Source organism: Myotis nattereri (genome assembly GCF_964212035.1).
Source record: "Myotis nattereri genome assembly, chromosome: 15".
Classification (NCBI taxonomy): Eukaryota; Metazoa; Chordata; class Mammalia; order Chiroptera; family Vespertilionidae; genus Myotis; species Myotis nattereri.
In genome coordinates, this window is record NC_138090.1 from 55,365,147 (window position 1) to 55,392,555 (window position 27,409).

At 54.5% G+C, this 27,409-nt stretch overlaps 2 protein-coding genes across 2 annotated transcripts; both read right to left on the minus strand.

Annotated features, from left to right (window-relative positions):
* Positions 1-96: 96 nt before the first annotated feature.
* GP6 (glycoprotein VI platelet) lies at positions 97-8,883 on the minus strand. Its single transcript, XM_081108545.1, has 8 exons — positions 8,814-8,883; positions 7,546-7,581; positions 7,181-7,438; positions 4,282-4,566; positions 2,961-3,014; positions 2,239-2,289; positions 1,658-1,708; positions 97-1,189 (listed from the first exon to the last, which is right to left on the minus strand). Exons 1-8 carry the CDS (start codon positions 8,845-8,847, stop codon positions 918-920), a joined length of 1,041 nt encoding a protein of 346 aa, XP_080964671.1. The 5' UTR covers positions 8,848-8,883; the 3' UTR covers positions 97-917.
* Positions 8,884-14,109: 5,226 nt separating this feature from the next.
* Positions 14,110-25,751, minus strand: RDH13 (retinol dehydrogenase 13). The gene is made up of 7 exons (XM_081106802.1): positions 25,607-25,751; positions 24,126-24,244; positions 22,389-22,544; positions 19,532-19,636; positions 18,287-18,499; positions 16,901-17,002; positions 14,110-15,515 (listed from the first exon to the last, which is right to left on the minus strand). The coding sequence occupies exons 1-7, from the start codon at positions 25,669-25,671 to the stop codon at positions 15,307-15,309; spliced, it is 969 nt and encodes a 322-aa protein (XP_080962928.1). The 5' UTR covers positions 25,672-25,751; the 3' UTR covers positions 14,110-15,306.
* Between the last annotated feature and the right edge of the window lie 1,658 nt (positions 25,752-27,409).

The following is a 27,409-nucleotide window of genomic DNA, read 5'->3' on the forward strand; positions in this document are numbered from 1 at the left end:
GAGCCATGGTTGCACCCTCCCCCTTACACAAACACGCACGTGTCACTTAATCTTGTTACGATGAGCTGCCCCAATCACGAGTTTATCAAGAGAAATAAAGGTAAAAGCACTTGTGGAGGAGGTTGTATTTATTAAGAGTCAGACCAGATGCAGAGGTCCATCCAGGAGCCATCTGAGAGAAGGCTGAAGAAAGAGGGAAGCCAGGCCAGTGGCTCAGTGGATTGAGCATCCTCCCGTGCACCAGAGGTCACCGGTTCAAATCCCAGTCAGGGTACATGCCCAGGTGGTTGGCTCCATCCCCAGTAGAGGGGTGGACAGGGGTCAGCCAATCGATGTTTCTCTCTAAGCAATGTTTCTATCCTCCTCTCCATTTCTCTATCTAAAAATCGATGAAAACGTTTTTTTAAAAAAAGAGGGAAGTATGATGATGCGGTGAGGAAGTTGTAAGAGCCACAGTGTGCAAGACATGAGGGACTAGCCCTAGCCGGTTTGGCTCAGTGGATAGAGCATTGGCCGGTGGACTGAGGGGTTGCTGGTTTGATTCTTTCCACCCCAAACAGAGGGAGTCCTCTTTTTTTTTAATCTTCATTGTTGAGTCTTACAGATGTCCTCCATTTCTTCCCCCCATTGCTCCTCTTCACCCAGTTCCCGCCCAGCCCCGCCCCAGGCTTTTACCACCCTATTGTCTGTGTCCATGAGCAATGAATATATGCATATAAGTTCTTTGGTTAATCAACAGAAAGCCAAGTGCACTTGGCCTTAAAGGCTGAGAAGCAATCAGAAAGCCAAATAGACACTGACTCAGCGGCTCCTTGATGGAGCCCCAAGAAGAGAGAGAGACACACACACACACACACACACACACACACACACACACACGTGAGCACGTGCACGCACACGCCAAGTCCCCTCCCTGCTCATGACCTCTTGGATACAATAACGTCTTGAGGTTCTGATGGTGGCAAACCCTGAGGATGGCCAACTGGTCGACCCCCGCCCTGACCACTTTGTGACTTCTGAGCCCGTGGGAGGGGTGGGAGTGGCCTGTGGACAGCCGGGACCCAGTGCAGCGGGAATTTCTTCCGGCTGTGCCAATCTTCTACCAAGATGCCCACCAGGAGTAAGAGAATCGCAGCCCCGAGGCATATCCGGACCAGGTTCCCCTTAGTGTAGTCCTGATGGGCAAGGCCTGGGGAATGAAGAGAGATGGGAGCCCTGTCATGGGCTTCTCATAGCCATATTCCCTCACTGGAAGTCCTGTTACTCTGCTAGCTGGGATGCCAACCTCCTTCCTGGAGGGCCCCTCCCCTCTCCCCCAGGGTAAATAAGCTCAGTGCCCTGAGTAGAACCTCTTCCATCATCAGGCCTCGGATGCAACCCACCCCTACACAGACATTCCCTGGCTATTTGGCAGATTGTGGAACAAAAGGCTACTATCAGGGGGTGGAGGCGGAATGGATCTTACTCTGATCTTCCAGAAGACCTCAACCTTCCCAAGTCTGAGCTCCATATACTATTATTTCCCCTCCCCTTCACACTGGGTGTATCAGGGCCCAAGATCCCAGAGCTATGGCTTCTGCATTGGGAAAGCAGTGAGCTTTAGATAAAGACACAGGAGGGGAGAAGGAAGGTCCAGAGAGGAGGACCACGTACTCACCAGTTGTAGAGCCTGGCCTCTTGGAAAAGATGGTGGTGTCCCTAGGAGGCTCTGGGATAAAAAATAAAGAATAGACTGTCGAATATCAGAGGGAAGGTGGGAGTGGGTGGGTGGGTGGATAGGAAGAGATTAGCCAACGAACTTGTATGCACAACCCATGGACACAGTCAGTGGGGTGGTGAGAGCCTGGGACAGATTCGGGGGTGGGCTAGAGGGGGTAGATGCGGGGGGGAGGGGGGTGGGAAGGGGACATATGTAATACTTTCAACAATAAAGACTTTAAAAAATCAGCCCTAACCGGTTTGGCTCAGTGGATAGAGCGTCAGCCTGCGGACTGAAGGGTCCCAGGTTCAATTCCGGTCAAGGGCATGTACCTTGGTTGCAGGCACATCCCCAGTGGGGGGTGTGCAAGAGGCAGCTGATCGATGTTTCTCTCTCATCGATGTTTCTAACTCTCTATCCCTCTTCCTTCCTCTTGGTAAAAAATCAATAAAATATATTTTTTTAAAAGACTTTAAAAAATCAGAAAAAAAGACACACAGGTGAGGAGAAGGAAGGTCCAGAGAGAACCACTTACTCACCAGCTGTAGTGTCCGGCCCCCCTGAGAAGATGGTGGTATCCCGAGAAGGCCCTGGGATAAAAGTATTTTTAAAAGAAAGAACAGAATCATGGAACAGACTGTCAAATCTCAGAGGGAAGGTGGGTAGGAAGGAGTTAACCAAGACCTTGTATGCCTATATGCACCACCCATGGACATCGTGGACAGTGGTGTGGTGAAGGCCTGGGGCAGGGGCAGGTGTGGGCTAGAAGGGGTCAATGGGGGGAAGGGGAGACATCTGTAAGACTTTCAACAAAGTTTTGGGGTTTTTTAAGGGGAGAGTAAAGGGATGGGGCCATCTCCTCTACTCCGTCAATGTGAAAATTAAACTAGCAATGGCCCTGGCCGGGTAGCTCAGTTGGTTAGAGCATCATCCTGATACTCCAAGATTGCGGGTTTGGACCCCAGTCGGGGCACATACAAGAATCGGCCAATGGCCCTGGCTGGGGTGGCTCAGTTGGTTGGAGCGTCATCCCATACACCACAAAGTAGGTTTGAGTCCCAGTCAGGGCACGTGCCTAAGTTGTGGGTTGGATCCCTGGTCAGGGCACACATATAGGAGGGCAACCAATCAATGTTTCTCTCTCTCTCTCCCTCCCTCCCTCCCTGTAAAAATCAGTAGACATATCCTCAGGTGAGGATGGAAAAGAAGGGGTCCACGTGCCTTGGACCCCAGACACCAGGGTGAACCCCTCAGGACTCACGTGTTGTAGAGGAAGGTGCTTCTGTGGGTGACTGGCTCGGTGTCCCAGAGGTCCCTGAGAAATCAGAAAAAGAGGGAATTCTGTGGCCTGTTAGCTGTGTTTTCTGAGCAAAAACACTTCAGCCACCCAGAATCCTCGCCTGGAAAATGAACACAAATCTTACACCGCTGGGTGTTAAGTAGCATTTCCAAGCCCCCCCCTAACCTGGAGAGCATTGTGCTCAGTGAAATAAGCCCGTCAGAGAAAGGCAAGTGCCATACGGATCTCACACATGTGTGGAATCTAATGAACAAAATAATAAACTAATGAACAAAATGAGTCCCGAGGCGTGGGTGCATGGAACAGACTGACAGATCTGGGAGGGAGGAGGGAGAGATTGGAAGAGATTATATGCATATGTACATATATGTACCCCAGGGACATAGATAATAGTGTGGGGAAGACCTAGGGGAAAAGCCGGGGCTGGGAGGAGAGGAACAAAGGGGGGACACCTCTAATGTGGTCAACAATCTATATATATAAAAGCCTAAACGACTGAACTTCCAGTTGACCAGTCACTATGACGCGCACTGACCACCAGGGGGCAGACGCTCGATGAGGAGCTGCCCCCTGGTGGTCAGTGCACTCCCACAGTCTGAGCGCTGCTCAGCTGACTTTGGGGCACCAGACACCCGGCTCATGGCTGGCGAGCACAGCTGCGAGCAGGTAGCAGCAGGCGCAGTGGGGCCAGGATGAGCTGGAGCTGCGGGCGCCTGGCCAGGCCTTGGGCTCCTACCTGGCCGTCTGCCGCTTTGCACACTACTACATCCCTCAGTGGATGTCAGACTGCCGCAGGCCAGGGGATCGGGCCGAAACCGGCAGTCCGACATCCCCTGAATGGTCCTGCATTGCAAGAGAGTGCAAGCCAGGCTGAGGGACCCCACTGGTGCATGAATCCATGCACCAGGCCTCTAGTAAAATAATAAAGAGCCCGGCCGGTGTGGCTCAGCGTTGAGCATCGACCTATGAACCTGGAGGTCACGGTTCCATTCCCCGTCAAGAGCACATGCCCGGGTTCCCAGCTCGATCCTCAGTATGGGGCCTGCAGGAGGCAGCCGATCCATGATTCTCTCTCATCATTGATGTTTCTCTCTTTCTCTCTCCCTCTCCCTTCCTCTCTGAAAACAATAAAAATGCATTTTAAACATAAATGACTCCTGGGAGAGAAGAATCTCTGGTGTTGGCATAAAGTCCACCCTTTGCACCTCGGGTCCCTCCCCTGGGAGCTTGCCTCAGGGTCTGCGAAGGCAGAGGAAGGAAGGTCTGGCCGGCACCCCCTTACCCGTGACCACGAGCTCCAGGGGGTCGCTGGGGGCGGACCACAGGTACGGGTTGCTGCTGGAGAAGCCGTAGCACTGGTAGGTCCCACTGTGGGCGGCCGTGACCGTGATGATGGGGTAGTTGGCCCGGTCCCACCGCTCAGGGCCCTTGTAAGGCCCAGTGTCCCCCTTCTTGTACAGAGCGTACTGGTCAAAACCGTATTTGCTCCGGCACTGGAGCGTCACGTCCCCTCCGAGGGACACCTCCGGGCCAGGCTGGGCCGAGAGCGTGGGCTTCTCATAAATTCCTGTGAACAAAAGAACTCTGGGATCAAAGACAGCAGCCGCTGCCCAGCCGAGGTGTGGCTCAGTGGGCGGAACATCGTCCCCTGCAGAGAGGTCGCTGGTTTGGTTCCCAGTCAGGGCACACGCCCGCATTGTCAGCTTGATCGCCAGTAGTGGGTGAGCAGGAGGCAGCCCATCCATGTTTCTCTCTCTCTCTCCCTTTCCCTTCCTCTGTAAAATTTAAAAATGTGCAAAGTTGCCCTAACTGGTTTGGCTCAGTGGATAGAGCGTCGGCCTGCGGACTCAAGGGTCCCAGGTTCGATTCCGGTCAAGGGCATGTACCTGGGTTGCGGGCACATTCCCAGTGGGGGGCGTGCAGGAGGCAGCTGATCGATGTTTCTAACTCTCTATCCTCTCCTTTCCTCTCTGTAAAAAATCAATAATATATATATATATATATTGCCGAAACCGGTTTGGCTCAGTGGACAGAGCGTCGGCCTGCGGACTGAAAGGTCCCAGGTTCGATTCCGGTCAAGGGCATATACCTGGGTTGCGGGCATATCCCCAGTAGGAGATGTGCAGGAGGCAGCGGATCGATGTTTCTCTCTCATCGATGTTTCTGACTCTCTATCTCTCTCCCTTCCTCTCTGTAAAAAATCAATAAAATATATAAAAAATAAAATAAGTAAATAAAATATTTTTTTTTAATGTGCAACGTTAAACATCATAGCCCTGGCCAGTTTGGCTCAGAGTATAGAGTCAGCCCTCAGACTGAAGGGTCCTGGGTTTGAGTCTGGTCAAGGGCACATACCTCAGTTGTAGGCTGGATCCCCCGGGCCTGGTCGGGGTGCATGCGAGAGGCAACCAATCAATGTGTCTCTCTCATATCTCTCTCTCTCTCTCTCTCTCTCTCTCTCTCTCTCTCTCTCTCCTCTCTCTCTCTCTCCTTTCCCTCCCTCCCTTCTACTCTCCCTAAGAATCAGTGGGGAAAAGATCCTGGGTAAGGATTAACAAAAAGCAAAAACGAAAGAAACGTAAACCTCATGAACAAATCATAGTGAACGTCACTGTGGCTACACCTTTGCCCAACGGGCCACTGTTTCTGTTGTGCTTGTTCCTTCTTATTGAACGCATTGGGGTGACGCTGGTTATTGGGATGACGCTGGTTATTGGGGTGACACTGGTTATTGGGGTGACGCTGGTTATTGGGGTGACACTGGTTATTGGGGTGATGCTGGTTATTGGGGTGACACTGGTTATTGGGGTGACGCTGGTTATTGGGGTGACGCTGGTTATTGGGGTGACACTGGTTATTGGGGTGACGCTGGTTATTGGGGTGACACTGGTTATTGGGGTGACGCTGGTTATTGGGGTGACACTGGTTATTGGGGTGATGCTGGTTATTGGGGTGACACTGGTTATTGGGGTGACACTGGTTAACAAAAGTATACAGGTTTCAGGTGCACAGTTCTGCACAACTCGTCACCTGCACACTGTGTGGTGTGTTCACCACCCCAAGTCACGTCTCCTCCCATCACCATGTATCCCCCTGTGCCCGCCTCCACCACCCCTCCCCTCCCCTCCCCTCCCCTCCCCTCCCCCCTGGCAGTCACCACACTGTGGTCCCTGTCCACGTATTTTTCTCTTTTTTTCTTTTTTTGCTCATTCCCTTCACACACACGCACACACACACGCGCACACGCACACACCAGCTGCTCTCTCTCTAGGAATCTGTCTCTGTTTTGCTTGTTAGTTCATTTTGTTCATTAGATTCCACGTATGAGTGAAATCATCTGGTACTTGTCTTTCTCCGACTGGCTTAGGTCACTGGTTTTTATTAAATCCTCACTGGAGGGAGGAAGAGATAGATAGATGATAGATAGATAGATAGATAGATAGATAGATAGATAGATAGATGATAGATAGGTGATAGATAGAGATAGAGATAGAGATAGAGATAGAGATAGATAGAGATAGAGATAGAGATAGAGATAGAGATAGAGATAGAGATAGAGATAGAGATAGAGATAGGTTGAGAGAGAGAGAGAGAGAGAGAGAGAGAGAGAGAAATATCAATCAGTTGCCTTCCACGCCTGCCCTAAGTGGGGATTGAACCTGAAACCTAGGTATGTGCACCGGACAATGCTCAACCACTGAGCCACACTGGCCGAGCTTCACCGATTTTTCTATTATTATTATTTCAGAGAGGAAGGGAGAGGGAGAGAGAGAGAAACATCAATGATGAGAGAGAGTCATGGATCGGCTGCCTCCTGCATGCCCCCACACTAGGGATTGAGCCCGCAACCTGGGCATGTGCCCTTGACCGGGAATCGAACCGTGACCTCCTGGTTCATAAGTCGATGCTCAACCACTGAGCCACACTGGCCGAGCTTCACACTGGTCTTTGTAAGCAGCTATTGCACTAACATATTATTTACCTTGAGAGCTGAATTGGGGGGGGGGCACCTCCCCAAAATTTAGCACATAAGCCCAGTGCCTCACTGCCCCACCCTAGTCCCAGCCCCTGGAGACCCTGAGTTTACCATAATCATCTTCCCCCGTTCACCCCCTTCGAGCCCAAGAACTGAGCACCGTTGGCCCTTCCGCCCCATCCTGTCCGTCCGTCCGCCCAGTTACCGGTGGCCACCAGCTCCAGCTGCTCGCTGGGCAGGGACCAGCGACTGCCGTTCTGGTAGGAGCAGCGGTACGGCCCGGCAGAGGTGTGCTCCATGGCCGGGATGCTGAGGGAGGCCACGTTCATGTACTTCCCGGACCTCAGCTTCTCCAGGCGGTACAAGTCCACGCCGGGGGGGCCCTGGCAGCGGACGGTCACCGGCTTGCCCAGGGGCACCAGGGGGCTGGGCAGGGCCCGGAGGGTGGGCTTGGGCAGTGGCCCTGGGAGGGAAGCAAGCAGAAGGCCGTGGGGGTCAGCCGGGCCCCGGGCCCTCCCGCCCTGCCCGCTCACCTCGCCAGCTGGGCCCAGAGGAGGGGTCCCCGCTCACCGTCCTGAGCCTGTATCACCTGCTGCAGACAAAGCCCTGGGGACAGAAGGAAAGGACCCAGGGCTAGGGCGTCCGGGGACCCACACTTCCCGGGGGCTGGACGCCAGGATGAGGTGTTGGCGTGCCTTCTGGGCCTCCCATCGGCGTTGTTTTGGGAGATACACAGGCCCCTAACTGCAGTGAAAGGAGCTGACATGACAGGCCATTACGTTCCATGCATAGGAAGCGGCCATCTGTCCAGTGACAGGAAGTAGAGTAACGGTCAGCAGTGGCCGGGGGAGGAGAGGGGAAGGGGAGTGCTATGGACAGGGATTCCTTTATTGTTGTTGTTGTTAATCCTCACCCAATGATATTTTTCCCATTGCTTTTTTAAAAAATATATATATATATATTTATTATTATTATTTCAGAGAGGAAGGGAGGGAGAGAGAGAGAGAAACATCAATGATGAGAGGGAATCATCGATCGGCTGCCTCCTGCACGCCCCCCACAGGGGGTCGAGCCCACAACCCAGGTATGTGCCCTGACCAGGAATCGAACCAGGATCTCCTGGTTCATGGGTTGATACTCAACCACTGAGCCACGCTGTCAGGCTCCATTGCTTTTTAGAGAGAGTGGAAGGGAGGGAGGAAAAGAGGGAGAGAGACAGAGAGAAAGAGAGAGAGAGAGAGAGAGAGAGAGAGAGAGAGAGAGAGAGAGAGGAACATCCATGTGAGAAAGACACATGGATTGGTTGCCTCCCATACACATCCAGACGGGGGTTGGGGATCAAACCTGCAACCCAGGTATGTGAGGATTTTTTTAATATATATACATTTTTATTGATTTCAGAGAGGAAGGGAGAGGGAGAGAGAGATAGAAACATCAATGATGAGAGAGAATCATTGATTGGCTGCCTTCTGCATGTCCCCCACTGGGGATTGAGCCTGCAACCCAGGCATGTGCCCTTGACTGGAATCGAACCCAGGACCCTTCAGTCCGCAGGCCAGCGCTCTATCCACTGAGCCACACCAGCTAGGGCTGGATTTTTTTTTTTTTTAAAGATGTTGTAGTGGGAGCACATTTAAGCCAACACTAAGCATGTTCTGTTCATGTCCTGCCCGGGCCGTGAATAGACTAGGAAAACTCAGACACGTCACCCCCCTGGGTCCCACCCACAGCTCGCCTCTGGCTCTGAAATCCATCGCACATGCCGCTTTCAAACAGTTACCTGCCTGGTACCCACTGACCGCCCCTCAGCGTCTCCCAGGTCCACCCTCTGGACTCACCGAGACAGAAGAGGGCAGACCGAGACGGGAACATGGCTCCTGTGCCCGTCCTGACTCCGCAGCCCAGAGGGAAGCTGTGAGGGGCTGGAGCAGGGACACCGGACGGATGGACGGACGTGATGAGGGAGACGTGCCCTCCCTCCCTCCCCCCGCCCGCCTGGCCTTTCCTAATTGAGGCTTATCAGACCGGAGCTGTGCCCCCGGGGGAATGACTTGCGCACAAGCTCCAAGGAGCCTCACTTATCTCCTGCCACCAGGCACTGTGCGCGGGCCAGTCTCCCCATAGACGCCCTGGCATTCCCTGGAGGCATGCAGATCAAACCCCCAATGAGCCCTGGCCGGTGCTGCACAGTGGTTAGGGCGCCAGCCCCAAGCACCTCGGGGCCAAGGGTTCGATTCCCGGGCAAGAGCACACACCTGGGTTGCAGGTTTGATCCCCAGCCCTGGTCGGGGAGCGTGTGGGAGGCAACCGATCGATGTGTCTCTCTCATATTCATGTTCATGTTTCTCTCTCTCTCTCTCCCTCTCTCTCTCTCTCTCTCAAAATCAATGGAAAAGCCCTGGCAGTTTGGTTCAGTGGATAGAGCATCGGCCTGTGGACTGAAGGATCCCAGGTTCGATTTCTGTCAAGGGCACATGCCCGGGTTGCAGGCTTGATCCCCAGTAGGGGGCGTGCAGGAGGCAGCCGATCCATGATTCTCTCTCATCGTTGATGTCTCTCTCTCTCTCTCTCTCTCTCTCTCCCTCCTTCTCCCTTCCTCTCTGAAATCAATACAAATATATTTTTTAAAACTAAAGAAAAATGACCATAGGGTGGGCGGTCTCCTGATCCCTCTCCAGCCCCAGGACCTCGCAGAGGGTCGCCAGGGAATGAACCTCAGCATCTCCACTCTCCTCCCTCCACAGCCTCCCGTCACCTCCCGGCGGCCTTCACCAGGTCCAAGCAGGAGAGGGACCCCGAGGACAGGAGCCCACACCTCGCGCTGGACGGCCGATGGCCGCAGGGGGACACGCTCAGGCCGGGGCAGCCCGGGGCTCTGAGCCCTTCACCCAGGGCGACCTCAGCCCTGCTCTACGGGAGGGGCCGTCCCCTGCGCAAGACCAGGCTGCACCGCCACCCACATCCCTCTGCGGTTTCCGCCTGCGGCTGCCTGCCCGCCACAGACACGGGGGCCCCCCGGGGCGCTCCCACCGGGCCTGTGTGTGGCCACGGGAGGGAGAGGGAGAGGGTTCCCCAAGGCAGGCGGAGTGACGTCAGGACAGCTGAGCCTCACCCGCAGAGCCCAGCGGAACCGCCGTGGACAGAGCCGCAGCCCCAGGTCCAACCTGACCACTTGGTGACAGAGTCTGGTCACGACGCTGGGCCCGTGTGCGTCTACCCGGGGCTGCCGGCTGGGGCGGTTCCTACAGTTCTTCCTTCCATTGATATTTATTTATCATATATATTTATTTTTTTAAATACATTTTTATTATTTTTATTGATTTTTTTACAGAGAGGAATAGAGTTAGAAACATGGATCAGCTGCCTCCTGCACGCCCCCTCCAGGGGATGTGCCCGCAACCCAGGTACATGCCCTTGACCGGAATCGAACCTGGGACCCTTCAGTCCGCAGGCCGACGCTCTATCCACTGAGCCAAACCGGTTTCGGCTGATTTTTATTTTTTTAAATATATTTTTATTGTTTTTATTGATTTTTTTACAGAAAGGAATAGAGTTAGAAACATGGATCAGCCGCCTCCTGCACACCCTCTACTGGGGATGTGCCCGCAACCCAGGTACAAGCCCTTGACGGGAATCGAACCTGGAACCCTTCAGTCCGCAGGCGGAGGCTCTATCCACTGAGCCACACCGGGCAGGGCTCCCTTGATTTTTAGAGAGAGTGAAGGGCGGGGGAGAGACAGACAGAGAGAAACATCCCTGGGAGAGAGAACAGATGCTCCTAAGAATTTAACGGTCCTGGTTATGAATGTGAAGATTTTTCCAGACAAGCGTGCCCTCTACTGTCGGTGTGGTGAAGTGCAGGTTCTTATCTGATAGGGGAAGAGGTTTCTGTCCTTCCCTCCCCCACTCCTTGCAAAATCCTAATTTCCCCTTTTTTCTGCTTTTTCCCTTAACCCTGCAGAGCCCAAAGTGTGACCCTCCTCTAGTTTCTTCTCGCTGGAGAGTCGCCTTTCTAAGGCACGGTCGGTGCCTGATCGGTCAGAATGGTTGGGTTTTTTTACTTGTTTGCACATCTGGTCTCTCTGTCTGATGGTGGTTTGCACAGAGCCCCGGGCCCGCCAGCTGCACGTGCATCGCACGGTTTTTCTTTCGTATCGATGGCTGCGTGAGAAAAAGGGAAGATGCAGAGTCTATCTCGGCTGCCGCCATGTGTGCGCAAGCCTTCGCTTTGACTTATTGGACTTAAATTAACTTTATCCCAGTCATCCATTCACAGGGTTCAAATGTGTTAAAAATATGGAAAGAGAGTGGGAGCGAGGCTCCTTAAACCAGCGGTTCTCAACCTGTGGGTCGCGACCCCTTTGGGGGTCGAACGACCCTTTCACAGGGGTCGCCTAAGACCATCTGAAAACACATCTATAACTACATATTGTTTTGGTGATGAATCACGATGCTTTCATTATGTTCCATTTGTAACAATGAAAATACATCCTGCATATCAGATATTTACATGACGATTCATCACAGTAGCAACATGACAGTGATGAAGTAGCCACGAAAATAATGTTATGGTTGGGGGTCCCCACAACATGAGGAGCTGTATGAAAGGGTCGCGGCATGAGGAAGGTTGAGAACCACTGCCTTAAACACGGGTGGGGTTTCCCTTTTCAATGTACTTTTAAATTATGTATAAGTTCGGGCATTCTTTCTGCCTTTGTCTGAGGATATGTCTTTATTTATTTTAGAGAGAGGGAGAGAGAGACAGACAGACAGACAGACAGACAGACATCGATTGGTTGCCTCCCACAGGCGCCCTGACGGGGGGTCAAACCCGCCACCCGGGCATGAGCCCCAACCTGGAATCGAACCCGAGACCTTGGGGTGCCCAGGGCGATGCTCAGCCGGCTGAGCCACGCGGGCCAGGGCCGCCCCGCTCTTACACGTTGTGTGGGAGACACCTACCTGCGCAGCCATCACAGCCCCGGGTCCCTGGGTCCCGAAATTGTGAAGAAACTCCCCATCCATGGATCCCCCCGCGGGACCCCCTCCCACCCCCAGCCTAACGCCCCGAGAGCCGCCCCCAGGTGAGCCCCGGACTCAGCCAATCACGGCGCGTTAGCCGACCCCCCACCCCCACCCAGGGGAGCCAGGCGGGGCGGGGCTTGATGCCAATCAACCTCTTGGGGGAGACACCTGCCTGAGGAGGGACCCGGACCTCCCATCAAGGGGAGTTGGGGGGCGGGGGACCTCCAGGTTCCCAGGTCCAGCAGGTCCGAGGCTGCCCGTTTCCCGCGAAGCTCCGCCGCTGGGACAAGCCCCCGGGCGGGCGTGACTTTCGGGGAGCCCGTCTGCTGGAGGAAACCCCGATTTCACACGCGCCTTCCCGGGCACCGGCTGCTCGCTCACTGTCGCTCGGTTGCCACAGCCTTTCCCCATTCGCTCTGTTTCCATGACGATGTCAAACTCCAAGGCCACTGACTCAGCGCCGAGCCCCATCCCTATGAGCCACAGTGCAGACGCGATTTGTGGTCCCACTGTGCGCCGCCCGCGAGTAGTAGGTCCATCTCCCCCGCCGCCCGCTCCCAGCTCCTGAAGCTGACAGCCTCATACAGGGACCCCGGCCCGTCTGTCTCAGTGTTTCTCCACTGAACGCGACGTTTCCCTCCCAGGACAACATGTCCTTGTGTGGATGGGCCACATATTTTTAAAATATATATATATATTTTATTGATTTCAGAGCAGGAGAAGGGAGAGAGAAACATCAATGAGATGAGAATCATTGATCAGCTGCCTCCTGCACGACCCCTACTGGGGATCGAGCCTGCAACCTGGGCATATGCCCTTGACAGGAATCGAACCCTCCGTCTGCAGGCCGACACTCTATCCACTGAGTCACACCGGCTAGGGATGGACATAACTTTAGGGGCCACCATCAACCTGGCATAGACGCTCAGCCTCGGGGGGAAGTGGCCCCTGGTGATGGTCACCAGTCAGGCAGGTGGGATGGTTTCCATGTCCCTCAAGGAGAGCCGGGTGTCTCCTGGGCCACAGCGCCCAGCCGGGTGAACACCAGCCCAGCCCGGCCTCCTGGCACAGTCCCCACGCCCCAAAGAGCCTACGAAAGCTTCACCCCGACTTGGCTGCCTTTCTGTGAAGCTGCACCCCGCCCCCCGCTAACCCACAGCCCTTTCTCCACTTCCTCCGGCTGCTGGTTGCTCTGCCACAGTCTCCGGTCTGGGCGGCTGTGGGTTTGGTGGTTTCAGACGGGGTTTCATCACCTTTCATCTCCGAAGGTTAGCGCTGGGCTTGGGAGCCGCCCAGGGCCTCCAGGGCCGAGAGAAGGGTGACCTCAGTGTGTGTGTGAGACAACGTCTGTGGTCTGAGGTTTCTCGGTTCCGAAAAGAAAGCGGATGTCGGTCTGAGGGGTTTGTGGCTCAAAACCACAAGCCGCCAGCCGCCTGCACGTGGCTGAGGCCAGACTGGCTGCCCTATTTGGGGAGGTGGCGATAACATCTCATTTCAGCTGATTTGCTGCTAACACCGGGACCGTAATTCTGCTGGTAATTCTGCCTCCTTTAAGCAGTGGGGACCTTGTGAGGGGAGCCCACGGCCATGAGAAAGGCTGAGAAAGCAGGGGTGTGAAAGGGACAGAGTGGAAGACAGGACGGGGGCGCCCCCAAAGGCGTCCACATCCTGCTCCCCCAAAACCACCCCTTCCCGTGGCAAAGGGGGTGGAGGAGGCACCTGGAATGAGTGGGATTAAAGTTGTTGATTAAGGGACTTTAACTTTTTTTAATTAGTAACTCATTCTTTTTTTATTACTTTATTAAGTTATTACATGTGTCCTTATCCCCATATTAACCCCCATCACCACCCCCCCACTCATGCCCTCACCCCCCTGTTGTCTGTGAGTAAGTCATTCTTAAGAGCCTTTTTTTAAATATATATTTGTATTGATTTCAGAGAAGGGCGAGAAACATCAATGATGAGAGAGAATAATTGATCAGCTGCCTCCTGCACAGCCCCTACTGGGGATCGAACCCACAACCCGGGCCTGTGCCCTTGACCAGAATCGAACCTGGGACCCTTCAGTCCACAGGCCGATGCTCTATCCACTGAGCCAAACCAGTCAGGGCAGGAGCCTTTTCTTTTATTGATTTCAGAGAGGAAGGGAGAGGGAGAGAGAGATTGAAACATCAATGATGACAATCACCCATCGGCTGCCTCCTGCACGCCCCACGCTGGGGATGGAGCCTGCAACCCGGGCATGTGGCCTGACCGGGAATCGAACCGGGTGACCTCCTGGCTCCTGGGTCGATGCTCAACCACGGAGCCACGTCGGCCGGACTCTAATGGTTCGTGTTTTAAAATGTACGTGTATCCTGTTTCTTGGGTAAATTTTTACCAAAGGTTAAAAAAAAAAAAAAAAGAAAGAAACCTAGAATGTGAATGGCAAGATCTAAAAAAAAAAAAACCAGGAAGAAATACATGAGCCCATGGGACTTCCCCACATGCCCGGAGGAAGGAGTGAAAGCTATGACTCAGCTAGATTTTTATCATTATTTATTAAAGAGCAAGGGAAGGTCGTGACCCCAGGCGTCCTGGGCCCGCGTTGCTCACCTGTCCGCGGGGGCGTCACTCGGGGATAATGGGCCAGGTGTGTCTCAGCCTGGTCTCGGGGTACAGCCCCCCCCCCACTACTACCCCTCCTTTCCCCACACCCGGCCAGGCTCTGGCACACAATGACCCTCAGGAATCTCTCCCTGGCCAAGAAATGCTCAGCACGCCATCCTGTGAGGTAGTCCTGGGATTCTGCACACTTTCCAGTTGGGGGAACTGAGGCTCAGAGAGGAGAACCATGGGTGAGCCATGAACTCGGTCGTGTCTAGCAGACACCTGGCCCCCCAACCGTGGCTCATGTCGGAGGGCGCTGGCTCCTTCCCCAGCAGTTCCCAGGGGCAGCAGCTGATGGCCTGGCTCCCCTGCGGCAGCCCCTGGCTCACCTGCGGCAGCCCCTGGCTCAGGTGCGCACCTGCCGCCCAGTCCCCCGCTGCCAGGAGAGGGAGGGAGCGTGGAAAGGCCGATGCTGCCACCTAGAGGGCGGTGTGAGCATGGCAGCCAGCATTCCTTGGTCAATGCTGCCATCTAGCGGCGGCTGCGGGCGTGGCAGGCAGGCAGGGTCCTTCCTTTGAAGGCTTGGCCAATGCTGCCACCTAGAGGGCGGCGTGGGCGTGGCAGCCAGCCTTGGTCTGCTCGCTGCTCCATCCTGATGGTTTCCACACCTGCTCCCAGGTGCTTTGGGGGAAGGGCTGGCCCCACGCAGGGGACCCCCTAGGACCCCTTCAAGCCCACCAGACGGGCGCTTTCAGCCCAGAGCCGCCGGGCCACCTCGTCATCCTCAGCCTCGGGGGCCGGGGCCTTCTCTCGGAGTCCATCGAAGTACTTCCCCGAAATGCCCTCCAGGTCCTCGGCCACGGCCAGGTAGGTGCTGGTCTGGGCCGCCAGCTGGGGGCTCTTGACCAGCAGCCAGAAGATGGGCCCTGCAACCAGCCCACAGAGCGTTCAGTCCACAGGCGTTCAGAGAGGAGGATGCAAAAGGCCCTGCTCCACCCCAAGACTCAGGGCCCAGGGAGGCCGGACGTTGGCCAGGAGTCCCTCCGGGCCTTTGCTCCCGCGGTTCCCGCCACCAGGAATCCCCTTCCCTAGCACCTCCCTCCCGAAGCTGCCTCCCCCAGGAAGCCCTCCTGGCTTTCCCCAGGCAAATGGAGGCTCTCCCTCCTTTCCATCAGCCCCGAGTCCCCACCATACCCCATCCTGCTTTAAAATCACTTTAAAATATCACCTGAGGATATTTTTCTATTGATTTTTAGGGAGAGTGGAAGAGGGAGGGAAAGACAGAGAGAAACATGAATGGGAAAGAAACACATCGATTGGTTGCCTCCTGCACGAGCCCCAACCAAGGTATGTGCCCTTGACCAGAATCGAACCCGGGACCCTTTGGTCCACAGGCCGACGCTCTATCCACTGATCCTAGCCGCTAGGGCTAAATAACTTTTATCATTGACTGTCTCCAGCTTAAGATCCGTGCCACCTGGTAGCACCCACTTCGTGTTTTTCAGGGTTTTAAATGCTAGTTGTCAAGTTCTAACTGTTCCCCTTCCATCTGGGCCAGGCGCTGTGCTGGCCCGGTTACGGGAGGCCTCCTCCCGGGGACGCCCACGCAGGCCCTCCCTCTGCAGGAGGGCGCTGAGGCTCAGAGAGGGGCAGCCGCTCCCCTGGGTGTCCCAGCTAGTTAGCAGACTCGAGGAGTTGGCTCCACAGGCTCCTCCCCCTCCCTGAGATGTGGCTTTCTCATCAGTCAGATGGGCCCTGGCCTGTTTCCGGGGGCTATTCTGGGGCTCCACACAGAAAAGTGACTTGTTCTGCCCTGGCCGGTGTGGCTCAGTGGATAGAGCATCGGCCTGCAGACCAAAGGGTCCCAGGTTCGATTCCAATCAAGGGCACGTGCCTGGGTTTCAGGCTCGAGCGCCACTGGGGGTCATGCAGGAGGCAGCCGATCAATGATTCTCTCTCATCATGGATGTTTCTCTCTCCCTCTCTTCTCAGAGGGAACTTCCTCTCTGAAATCAATAAAAAATATATTTTAAAAAAAGAAAAAGGTGAGGAAGGGAGAATTCGATCTCTGCTTGAGCTGGGACGTCATCTCCATCTCCCGTCAGACCTGGGCACGCCCGGCTGCGGACTCACCGCAACTACATGGTGGGTCTTCTCAGCCTCCACACATCGTGAGCCACTTTCTCCGAGTAAATCTTTCTAAATACCTATAGATGTCCCATCGGTCTTAAAACCCTGCAGGCGGTTCCTGGGCCCCAGGCTGGGAGGACAGGGGTTCAGCAAGGGGGCCCCAGGCCAGGGGGGCGCTTACCGAGCGTGAAGCTGGAGAAGGCCGAGCTGTGCATGCCCGTGTGCCTGCCCAGCTCTGTCCGGGCCACGCCGGGGTGCAGCGCGTTCACGGTCACGCCCGTGCCTGGGGAGAGAAGGGAAGGAAGGGGGGGGGGGGGGGAGATGAGGGGGCAGACGGATGTCAGATTCGCTCCTTACCAGGAAGCCTGACGCTGTCCACCCTGAGCTCTGGGCCCACCCTCGTTTCCTGCCCTTGAACCCGCATCCCCCTGTGGCTCTGAAACCTCCACACCACGTGGTTTCATCGTGCGAGGCGGCTCCGTCACATGGCTGCCCAGAGCACGGCCTGTCCACCCGTGTGTGTCAAAACCACATAAAGCCTCAGGAAACCCGGACCGCTGGCCCCACCCCCACAGCCTTAAACAGTGGGTCAGGGGGGGTCCGACAGGCTCCCAGGTGAGCGGACACGGCAGGCCCACACGCCTCTATGAGAAGCAAGGGCAAAGGGCGGGCTTTGCAACCCCCGTACTATGGACGTGAGGTCCAGTCATTCTTTAACCCGTGCCCTGGACGGGTCCCCGGCTTCTGTCCACTAGATGCGAGTAGCAACACCCACCCCCTGAAGTGACAGCCAAATATATATCCAATTATTGCCAAATGTCCACTGGCCTGGAGCACCGGAGGCTTAGAGGCCAGTCCTGGATGACCAGGGAAGAAGGTGTGACTGATTAGTGATGTCTGCTTCAGGCACTGGAGGGGAGCCTGGTGGTGTGTGATTGATTAGTGATGTCTGCCTTGGGCACCAGGGGGGAGCCTGGTGGGGTGTGATCGATTAGTGATGTCTGCTTCAGGTACCAGGGGGGAGCCTGGTGTTGTGTGATTGATTAGTGATGTCTGCTTCAAGCACTGGAGAGGAGCCTGGTGGTGTGTGACTGATTAGTGATGTCTGCTTTGGGCACCAGGGGGAAGCCTGGTGGGGTGTGATCAATTAGTGATGTCTGCTTCAGGCACCAGCGGGGAGCCTGGTGGTGTGTGATTGATTAGTGATGCCTGCTTTGGGCACCAGGGGGAAGCCTGGTGGGGTGTGATCGATTAGTGATGTCTGCTTCAGGCACCAGTGGGGAGCCTGGTGGGGTATGATTGATTAGTGATGTCTGCTTCAGATACTGATGGGGAGCCTGGTGGTGTGAGATTGATTAGTGATGTCTGCTTCAGGCACCAGCGGGGAGCCTGGTAGTGTGTGATTGATTAGTGATGTCTGCTTCGGGCACCAGGGGGAGCCTGGTCATGTGTGCCATGCATTTGCCTCCTGTGTCCTAGAGCCCCTGCTTGACCTCCCATCAGCCCCGGGTCACAGCAGGACCACTCCAGGCTCAGGGCTACAGGAAGAGGCAGGTCACCCGCGCACCTTGCAGCCTCCGGCTCAGCTCCCTGGTGAAGAGGACGACGGCCAGCTTACTCTGGCAGTAGGCCGCCTTGGTGTTATACGTCCTCTTCTCCCAGTTCAGGTCCTCAAAGTCTATGTGCCCAGCCACGTGGGCCAAGGAGGAGAGGTTGATGATCCGCGAAGGGGCCGAGGCCTTCAGCTTGTCCAGCAGTAAGTTCGTCAGGAGAAAGTGACCTGGATGAACGAAAAAAAGAGAAAACTGTCCTTAAAGTCTGACCAGGTGCCTAGGAGTGGGCTGAGCACATACCTGACCTCACCCTCCCAATAGCTCATGGTTCCCAACCAGAAGCAGCATGGCCCCCAGGGGACATTGGCAACATCTGGAGACAATTTTGTTTGTCCCAACTGTGGAGAGTAGGGACACCACTGCCATCTAGTGGGTGGAGGCCAGGGATGCTGCTCCACATCCCACAACGCACAGCAAAGTCCCCGCAACAAGGAACTGTCCAGCCCCAAAGGTCCAGCCCTCTGAGGTCAGCTGGGGAGGAGACTGCCTTCTGCCTCCCAAAATTTTTTCTCCATTTCTTCTTCAGTAATGGAACTTTTGGCTGGGCCTAAGACAGGCCAGTGAAAGACTACATTTCCCAGGCTCCTTTGCAACCGGATTGGTCATGTGACTGAGTCCCAGCCAATAGGATGCAAATGATTGTGTGTGTGTGTGTGTGTGTGTGTGTGTGTGTGTGTGTTAAGGGTTGAGTTGTGTCTCCCTACTCCCCCGCCCCCAAAGAAATATGTTGAAGTCCTACCCTCCAGAACCACAGGATGTGACCCTATTTGGAGACGGACAAAGGGATAAAAGGTCGAGGGACTGATGGTGGGTCCCAAAGACTTTACGAGCGTGCAGTGAGGCATCGGCAACTCCCTGAGCTGTGGCGTGACCCCAGGAGTGGCCACCTGGCTGACGTGGAAAGTGGACACCCCCCAACCTGGCCAGTTTGGCTCAATCAAAGGCACATACCTGGGTTGTGGGCTCCATCCCCAGTGTGAGGCATGTAGGAGGCAGCCGATCAATGATTCTCTCTCATCACTGATGTATCTCTCTCTCTCTCCCTCTCCCTCCTTCTCTGAAATCAATAAAAATTATTTTTTTTAAAATAATAATTTTAAAAAATTATTAAGAAATAATTAAGAAAGTGGACACCCGCTCCCAGAGCCCGTGCCTGACCCAGCAGGCTCACGTCCCAGGCGTGCACAGCGCGGCCTCACCCAGGTGGTTCACGCCCAGCTGCATCTCGAAGCCGTCCTCCGTGGTCCAGTGTGGGCAGCGCATCACGGCCGCGTTGTTGATCAGCACGTGCACTTTCTCCTCCTCTGGAAGACGGGGGCCAGGGCCAGCGCGTCAGCTCCGCGTCTGCAGGGGGCTGGACGCACAGTGTCCCCCCGCATTCGCGACCACCTGGAACCTGGGCGTGTGGCCTTCCTGTGGGAACGGAGTCTTGGCGGGAGCAACTGAGTAAAGATGAGGTCACAGGGTCCTCATCCAACTCATCCAACATGACGAGCGTCCTCACAAGCAGGCAAGTCTGGCCCTGGCTGGTGTGACTCAGTCGGTTGGGTGTCGCCCGAGGTACCAACAGGTCCTGTGTGCCACAGGGTCACCAGTTCAATTCCCAGTCAGGGCACATGCCTGGATTTGGGGCTCGATTTCCGGCAGGGAGCATGCAGGAGGCAGCTGATGGGTGTTTCTCTTTCTCTCTTCCTCTCCCTCCCCTCTCTCTAGAAATCAGTAAAAATCCTATATAATAAAAGCCTAATGTGCTAAGTGTCTAGTCAACTGGTCGGCCATTCAACCAGTCAAAGCGTAATAAGCTAATGATATGCTAAGGCCGTTTAACTGCTCGCTATGACATGCACTGACCACCAGGGGGCAGATGTTCCAACTGGTAGGTTAGCTTGCTGCTGGGACCCAGCCGATAGGGACTGAGCAAGACGGGCCAGACACGCCCTGGAGCCCTCCCGCGGTCCCCACCCGGCCCCGATCGTGCACTGGTTGGGTGCCTCAGCCTGGCCTGTGCCCTCTCGCAATCCAGGTCCCCTCGGGGGATGTCAGAGAGACGGTTTCGGCCCGATCTCACAGGCCAGGCCAAGGGACCCCACTGGTGCACGAATTCGTGCACCGGGCCTCTAGCATTTAAAAGAAAGAAAAGTAGCAAAGTTTTCACAATGAAACTTCACCATGCAGCAGGGGAAAAGTCAACAGGGAGTCCCTTGAGCTGGGTGTGGAATCAAAGGTGTTTCGTTCTCCTTCACTCTTCCAGATTTTATTGATTTTTCCATATGAAGCATGTATTTCTTTGCATCAGGGAAAACAGTCCATCCGTGTTTGTTTATTCACCTCTTCTCAGCCCCCGCTCCTCTGTCTCCCTGCTAGCTTCCCTGCTGTGGTTTCACACGCAGCCGGGTGGAGAGGAAGAGGCTGCCTCCGAGATGTGCAGACACCGTCACCCGCGTGACAAATGACACGGACACGAGGTCGGGAGTTCACAGCAGCCGCGGGAAGGCTGGCAGCCAAACGGCCAACCTGTCAGACCACAGGAGGGAGCACAATACCATGTACTAGTAGCCACAAGAAAGGCATAAAGAGAGACAATGTCGCCACAAGAAAGGAATAAATAGAGACCATGTAGCCACAAGAAAATCATAAAGAGAAACAATGTCGCCACAAGAAAGGCGTAAAGAGATACAATGTAGCCACAAGAGAAGAATAAAGAGATACAATGTAGCCACAAGAAAACCATAAAGAGATACAATGTAGCTACAAGAGAAGAATGAAGAGAGACAGTGTAGCCACAAGAAAAGAATGAAGAAATGCCATGTGGCCACAAGAACGAGGAAGCTGAGAGAAGCGGGGAGGGAAACGCTGGGGCACCACCGGGCATAGGACAGGCTCCATTTGTACTAAAAGGCGGCGATACACCTTCCTGTTTGGTAGATGCATGAACTCTCCGCAGACGGACACGTGAGCACTGCACACACGTGAGGAAGGCGGGGCTGGGAGCGAGGGGCGGGCGTGGCTGGGAGACGTCTGACTACCTCCCCTTTTGTACTTTCTGAACATTGAATACTGTCAACCTTATTCCTGTTCGAAAAAATTAGTGCACGGACGGTTCAGAGAACACCAGGTGGGAAGCAAAACGAGTGAGTCAGCAATCAATGTGACGAGTGCAGAAAACTCGAGCCTGATCCTTGGATTTGCAAAAAAAAAAAAAAAAACAACCAAAAAATCCAGCCTGGCTGGTGTGGCTCAGTGGTTGAGCATCGACCTATGAACCAGGAGGTCACAGTTCGATTCCAGTCAAGGGCACAGGCCCAGGTTGCGGGCTCAATCCCCAATAGGAGGCGGGCAGGAGGCAGCCGATCCATGATTCTCTCTTATCATTGATGTTTCTATCTCCCTCTCCCTCTCCCTTCTTCCCTGAAATCGATAGAAATATATTTTTTTAAAAAGGACCAGGCCCTGGCCAGTTTGGCTCAGTGGATAGAGCATCGGCCTGCGTACTGAAGGGTCCAGGTTCGATTCCAGTCAAGGGCATGTGCCTTGGTTGCAGGCACATCCCTAGTGGGAGGTGTGCAGGAGGCAGCTGATCAATGTTTCTCTCTCATCGATGTTTCTAACTCTCTATCGCTCTGCCTTCCTCTCTGTAAAAAATCAATAAAATATATTTTAAAAAATAAAAAGGACCAGGCCCCGGCCAGTCTGGCTCAGTGGATATAGCATCTGCCTAAAGACTGAAAGGTCCCGGGTTTGATTCTGATCAAGAGCACATGCCCGGGTTGCAGGCTCGATCCCCAGTGTGGGGCGTGCAGGAGGCAGCCGATCCATAATTCCCTCTCATCCTTGATGTTTCTATCTCTCTCTCCCTCTCCCTTCCTCTCTGAAATCAATAAAATATATTTATACATATATATATATTTTTTTTTTTTTTTTTTTTTAAGAGACCAGGACCAGACAGTAGAGATTACTGGCTTTGCGAGCTTAAGGCCCAGGCCTGGTTTAATTCCTGGGTCCTCAGAGCCGGGCCACCCGAGGTCTCGCCCCCGTGGCCAGCGCCCTCCCGCCTACCTTCAATGATCTTCTTTGCAAACTCTCGGACGGACTTCAGCGAGGCCAAGTCCAGGTGCCGGGCGTTGACATGGTGGTTCAGGGTCTCCCCGCGAATGGCCTTGGCCGCCGCCTCGCACTTCTCCATGTCTCGACAGGCCAGGATGATGTTGCCTCCTGGAAGCCCGAGATGGAAAAAAATAATTCAAAAAAAAAAAATCCACCCCTGTATGTGTATACCCAACACAAATGAAAACACGCGCCCACACCGAAATATCGACACACGCGCTCACAGCAGCACTATTCACAACAGCCCAAAGGTGGAAACAACCCAAGTGTCCGTCGATGGAGGAACACGTGAACAAAACACGGTCTGCCCGCGCCGTGGAGTACTATTCAGCCATGAAAAAGGCAGGAGGCCCTGACCCGAACACAGAACATGATGCCGAGTGAAAAGCCGCACGGCCAAGGGCACGGAGTGAGTGACTCCACTTCTAGGAAATGTCCAGAGCAGGTAGATCCATGGAAGAGAGATTCGTGTCTCCCAGGGAGGGATGGGGAATGGAGGGGGGGCCAAGGAAAGCGACGTTTCATTTGGGGGTGTTGAAAGTGTTCTCATTGGGAGTGGTGACGGTTGCACGACTCTGAACAGACTAAAAATCCACCATTCAGCAAAACCCACTGAAGGGCCCAGCCCACATGGCTCAGTGGTTGAGCGTCGATCTAGGACCCAGGAGGTCACAGTTTGATTCCCGGTCAAGGGCATATGCCCTGGTTGCAGGCTTGATCCCCAGTGTGGGGCGTGCAGGAGGCAGCCAATCCGTGATTCTTTCTCATCAGTGACGTTTCTATCTCTCTCTCCCTCTCCCTTCCTCTATGAAATCAATAAAAATGTTATATTAAAATATCTATAATAATGAAAGCATAATATGCTAATTAGACCAGAGCGCCGAATGACCTTCTGGACATCATTCCGGGTGTCCTTCTGGACGAAGCCACGGCAGCGAGGGCTGAGACAGAGGAGGTTAGGGGCCATCAGGCAGGCAGGCAGAGTAATTAGGGGCGATCAGGCAGGCAGGCGAGCAGTTAGAGCCATCAGGCAGGCAGGCGAGCAGTTAGGGCCATCAGGCAGGCAGGCAGAGTGGTTAGGGGCCATCAGGCAGGCAGGCAGAGTGGTTAGGGGCAACAGGCAGGCAGGCAGAGTAGTTAGGGGCAATCAGGAAGGCAGAGTGGTTAGGGGCCATCAGGCAGGCAGGCAAGTGGTTAGGGGCATCAGGCAGGCAGGCAAGTGGTTAGGGGCAATCAAGCAGGCAGAGCAGTTAGGGGCAATCAGGCAGGCAGGCAGAGTGGTTAGGGGCCATCAGGCAGGCAGGCAAGTGGTTAGGGGTGATCAGGCAGGCAGGTGAGTGGTTAGAGGCGATTCAGGCAGGCAGACAGGTGAGGGGTTAGGAGCCAGCAGTCCCGGATTGTGAGAGGAATGTCTGACGGCCAGTGGGATTGGGCCTAAACCAACAGTCAGACATCCCCCGAGAGATACCGGATTGCGAGAGGGTGCAGGCCAGGCTGAGGAGACCCCCCACACCCCTGCCCGTGCATGAATATCGTGCACCAGCCCTCTAGTATATATATCTGATTGACTGCATGTCCGGTGCTGTACATTACATCCCCGTGACCATCCTGTGACCACCAATTTGTGCTTCTTAGTCCCTTCCCTTGTCCCCCAGCCCCCCACGCCCTGCCCTGCCACGGGGGACTCACCTCTCCTGGCCAGCTCCAAGGCGGTCTCCCTCCCGATGCCAGTGTTGGCGCCCGTCACGATGACAGTCTTGCCCTGAAGGGTGGCCTTGCTGGGACAGGCCCCGCCCGCGACGTAGTCCCTGGAGGCAAGAGAAAGCCCCCTCGGTTCCACCTGCCTGACCACTCCCCACCGGTGACCCCAACCGCTTGGGTCTCAGGCAGGTGACCCCTCGGAAAGACGGAAGGACACTGCCTGGCTCCACGAAGCCGTTGCCAGGTTACAGGTGATGCGTTCCTGTTCCGCTTACGTATGCATCATTGTTCGCTCCTTGTATGTGCCCTAAAAGGCGATCGAACCCGGAACCGGGATGTACTGGGAGGAGGCTCTAACCAACAGAGCTACCCATCCAGGGAAACGTCCTTATTGTATAAAGACCCACTGTATTCGTTTCCTACGGCCGCTGTAACAAGTGGTTAAAACCAGGCAAATGGCCCTAGCTGGTGTGGCTCAGTGGATAGAGCATGGGCCTGCGGACTGAAGGGTCCCGGGTTTGATTCTGGTCAAGAGCACATGCCTGGGTTTCAGGCTTGGTCAGACATGCAGGAGGCAGCCAATCAATGTTTCCCTCTCATCATTGATGTTTCTATCTCTCTTTCCCCTCTCCCTTCCTCTCTGAAATCAATAAAAATGTATTTAAAAATATATATATATTTTTAAAAAGAATAGATTCAGAGACAAATGGCGGGGAGGTTGGGGGGGGGGGCGCCTAGAGAGCAACCAAAGGACTTGTATGCATGCATATGAGCATAACCGACGGGTTTGTTTTATATTTTAAGGAGCTACATGCATACACATCCCATGCAACACGAGCTTTTTTCATGTGTCGAATTGCACAATTCTCTCTGTTCCCCTCATTTCGGATTAGACAAAGTGGTTCTCAACCTCCTGGCCCTTTAAATACAGTTCCTCATGTTGTGACCCAACCATAACATTATGTTCGTTGCTACTTCATCACTGTCATGTTGCTACTGTTATAAATCGTCATGTAAATATCTGAGATGCAGGATGGTCTTAGGCGACCCCTGTGAAAGGGTCGTTCGACCGCCAAAGGGGTCGCGACCCACAGGTTGAGAACCGCTGGATTAGAGCGTTTAGGGGGCACACATTTTTCCTTGCACCTCGGCCCAGCCGGTGACATACGGACGGGACTGCCCCGATACATACCTGTTGAATGAATGAATGAATGAATGAATGAATGAATGAATGAATGAATGGATTCACCCCCTTAAAAGCCCGGAAGCAACTAGACCACAATGTTTTCCAGGGCCCGGACCCGCCCCTTCCTCTGGGTGACCTTGGCGGTGACCTGCCATCTCGGGACTCCGGTGCGTCCCCCCACGTCCTCCGGGGGGCGCTGCAGGTGCGGTGTCTGCGGGGCGAGGAGTTGGCGGTCTCCCCCGGCCTCCCCTCCCTGGGCTGCAGCGGAGCCGCACGCACTCACCGGAGCAGCACGGCGCCGCCCACCGCCGTGCCCAGCAGGGACACCGGCAGCAGGTAGCGGTTCATGCCGGGCTGGCGCGGGGCGCCGCGAGGGGCCGCCCGCGGATCCGCCGCCCGATCGCTCCCAGGAGCGCGCGACCCGGGATCCACGTGGGGAAGGGCAGGCTGCAGGGCTGGAACCCGGGGACTTCCGGAAGGGGGCGTGGCGTGGCCGGCAGGGGGCGGGGCTTCAAGGGCGGGGCCTATGGGGTGGGCCGCGAGCGCTACGACTGCTGGGAATTGTAGTTTTCTGGGCTGTGGGCGTGGCCATGGGCTGCGGGCGAGGCTGGAGGGGCGGGGCCTGCGCGGTGTTGGAATGACGTCACACTCGTTCTGCTGCAAAAGCGCAGCTCGGTTCTGGGGGGAAACCAGGACTCCAATCCCGCAGCTGCCGCTTCAGGACCGTTCCTCGGGGCGTCTTTCAAACATAGCAGCCTGTTGCCTCCTCGAAAAATGTGTTCAGCCCCAGTTGGTGTGCTCAGTGGATAGAGCGTCGGCCTGCGGACTGAAAGGTCCCGGGTTCGATTCCAGTCAAGGGCACTTGCCCAGGATGCGGGCTCAATCCCCAGTGGGGGCGTGCAGGAGGCAGCCAATCAGTGATTCTCTCTTATCATTGATGTTTCTCTTTCTTCCTCTCTGAAATCAATAAAAATATATTTTTTAAAAATTAATTAATTAAAAATAAATTTAAAAATAAATAAAAATGTGTTCAGACCTTCCTCACAGACTCTATGGCTGAATTTTAGGATTCCAATGATCAGAAACCAGGACCAGTATACTAGCCTCTGGTTTCCAAACTCCTGGGTCTGAGGGAGGAGGGCAGGGAGCTTGGACTCCTGGTTCTGAGGGAGGAGGGGCTGGGGGCCTGGGCTCCTGGGTCTGAGGGAGGAGGCTGGGTGTTTTGACTCATGGATCTGAGGGACCCTGGAGGCAGACCCTAAGGACTGATTGGTGCTGTATGACTCCGGTTACATGACATTCCAGGAAAGACAACACTATCGTGAAAGAATGGAGATCAGTGGCTGGGGCAGAGGGTGTGGGGCAGTGACGACTGGAAAGGAATTTTTGGTGGATTTTGGAGATAATCTCTATCTTCCTCCTACTGATGGTTCTACACCTGACGACATACATTTGACAAGTCTCTGCATTCACTTAAAAATAGTGACTGCCATTGCATGCAAATTAGACTGTGATAAAGCTGGCTAAAAAGAAAAACCACCCCCTAGAGATTTTTATATAATTGTGTTTTGGGGAATTATTTGGCAGCAAGTACTTGGTTTAATTTATGATGGGATCGGGCTTGTCAGCCATCCACAGACATACTTGAGAATGCTTTGAAGTGAAGAATGTTTCACTGATAAATTGTTTCCAACTGTCCCAGGAGTTTTTTTAATATTGGCTTCGACAATAAAGCTGACCGCTGACGTAATGTTTTGTTTTCTAGACATGGAATGAAATGTGTTCACTTTGGTTCTGCAGCTTTTATAGTTTAGAGCTAACGATTTTTTAAGAGGTGTGCCTTATTTCTGTAGTACATTGGAAAGCTCAAAGGGCACACAACAGCCCTGGGTCCAGGCTCTGTATAATTCAGTCTAGGAGTGAGGGAAGACTTCCCAGAGAAAGGGGAGCCTGAGTAGGGTTTTGCAGTATGAGTAGGAGCTCTTCAAATGGGCCAAGTAGAGAGGTGGAATAGCAACTTGCTTGGGGAGTCCCCGATATTTCAGATTATAGGAGGTTGGCTCGAAGGAGGAGGCAGCTGGCAAGA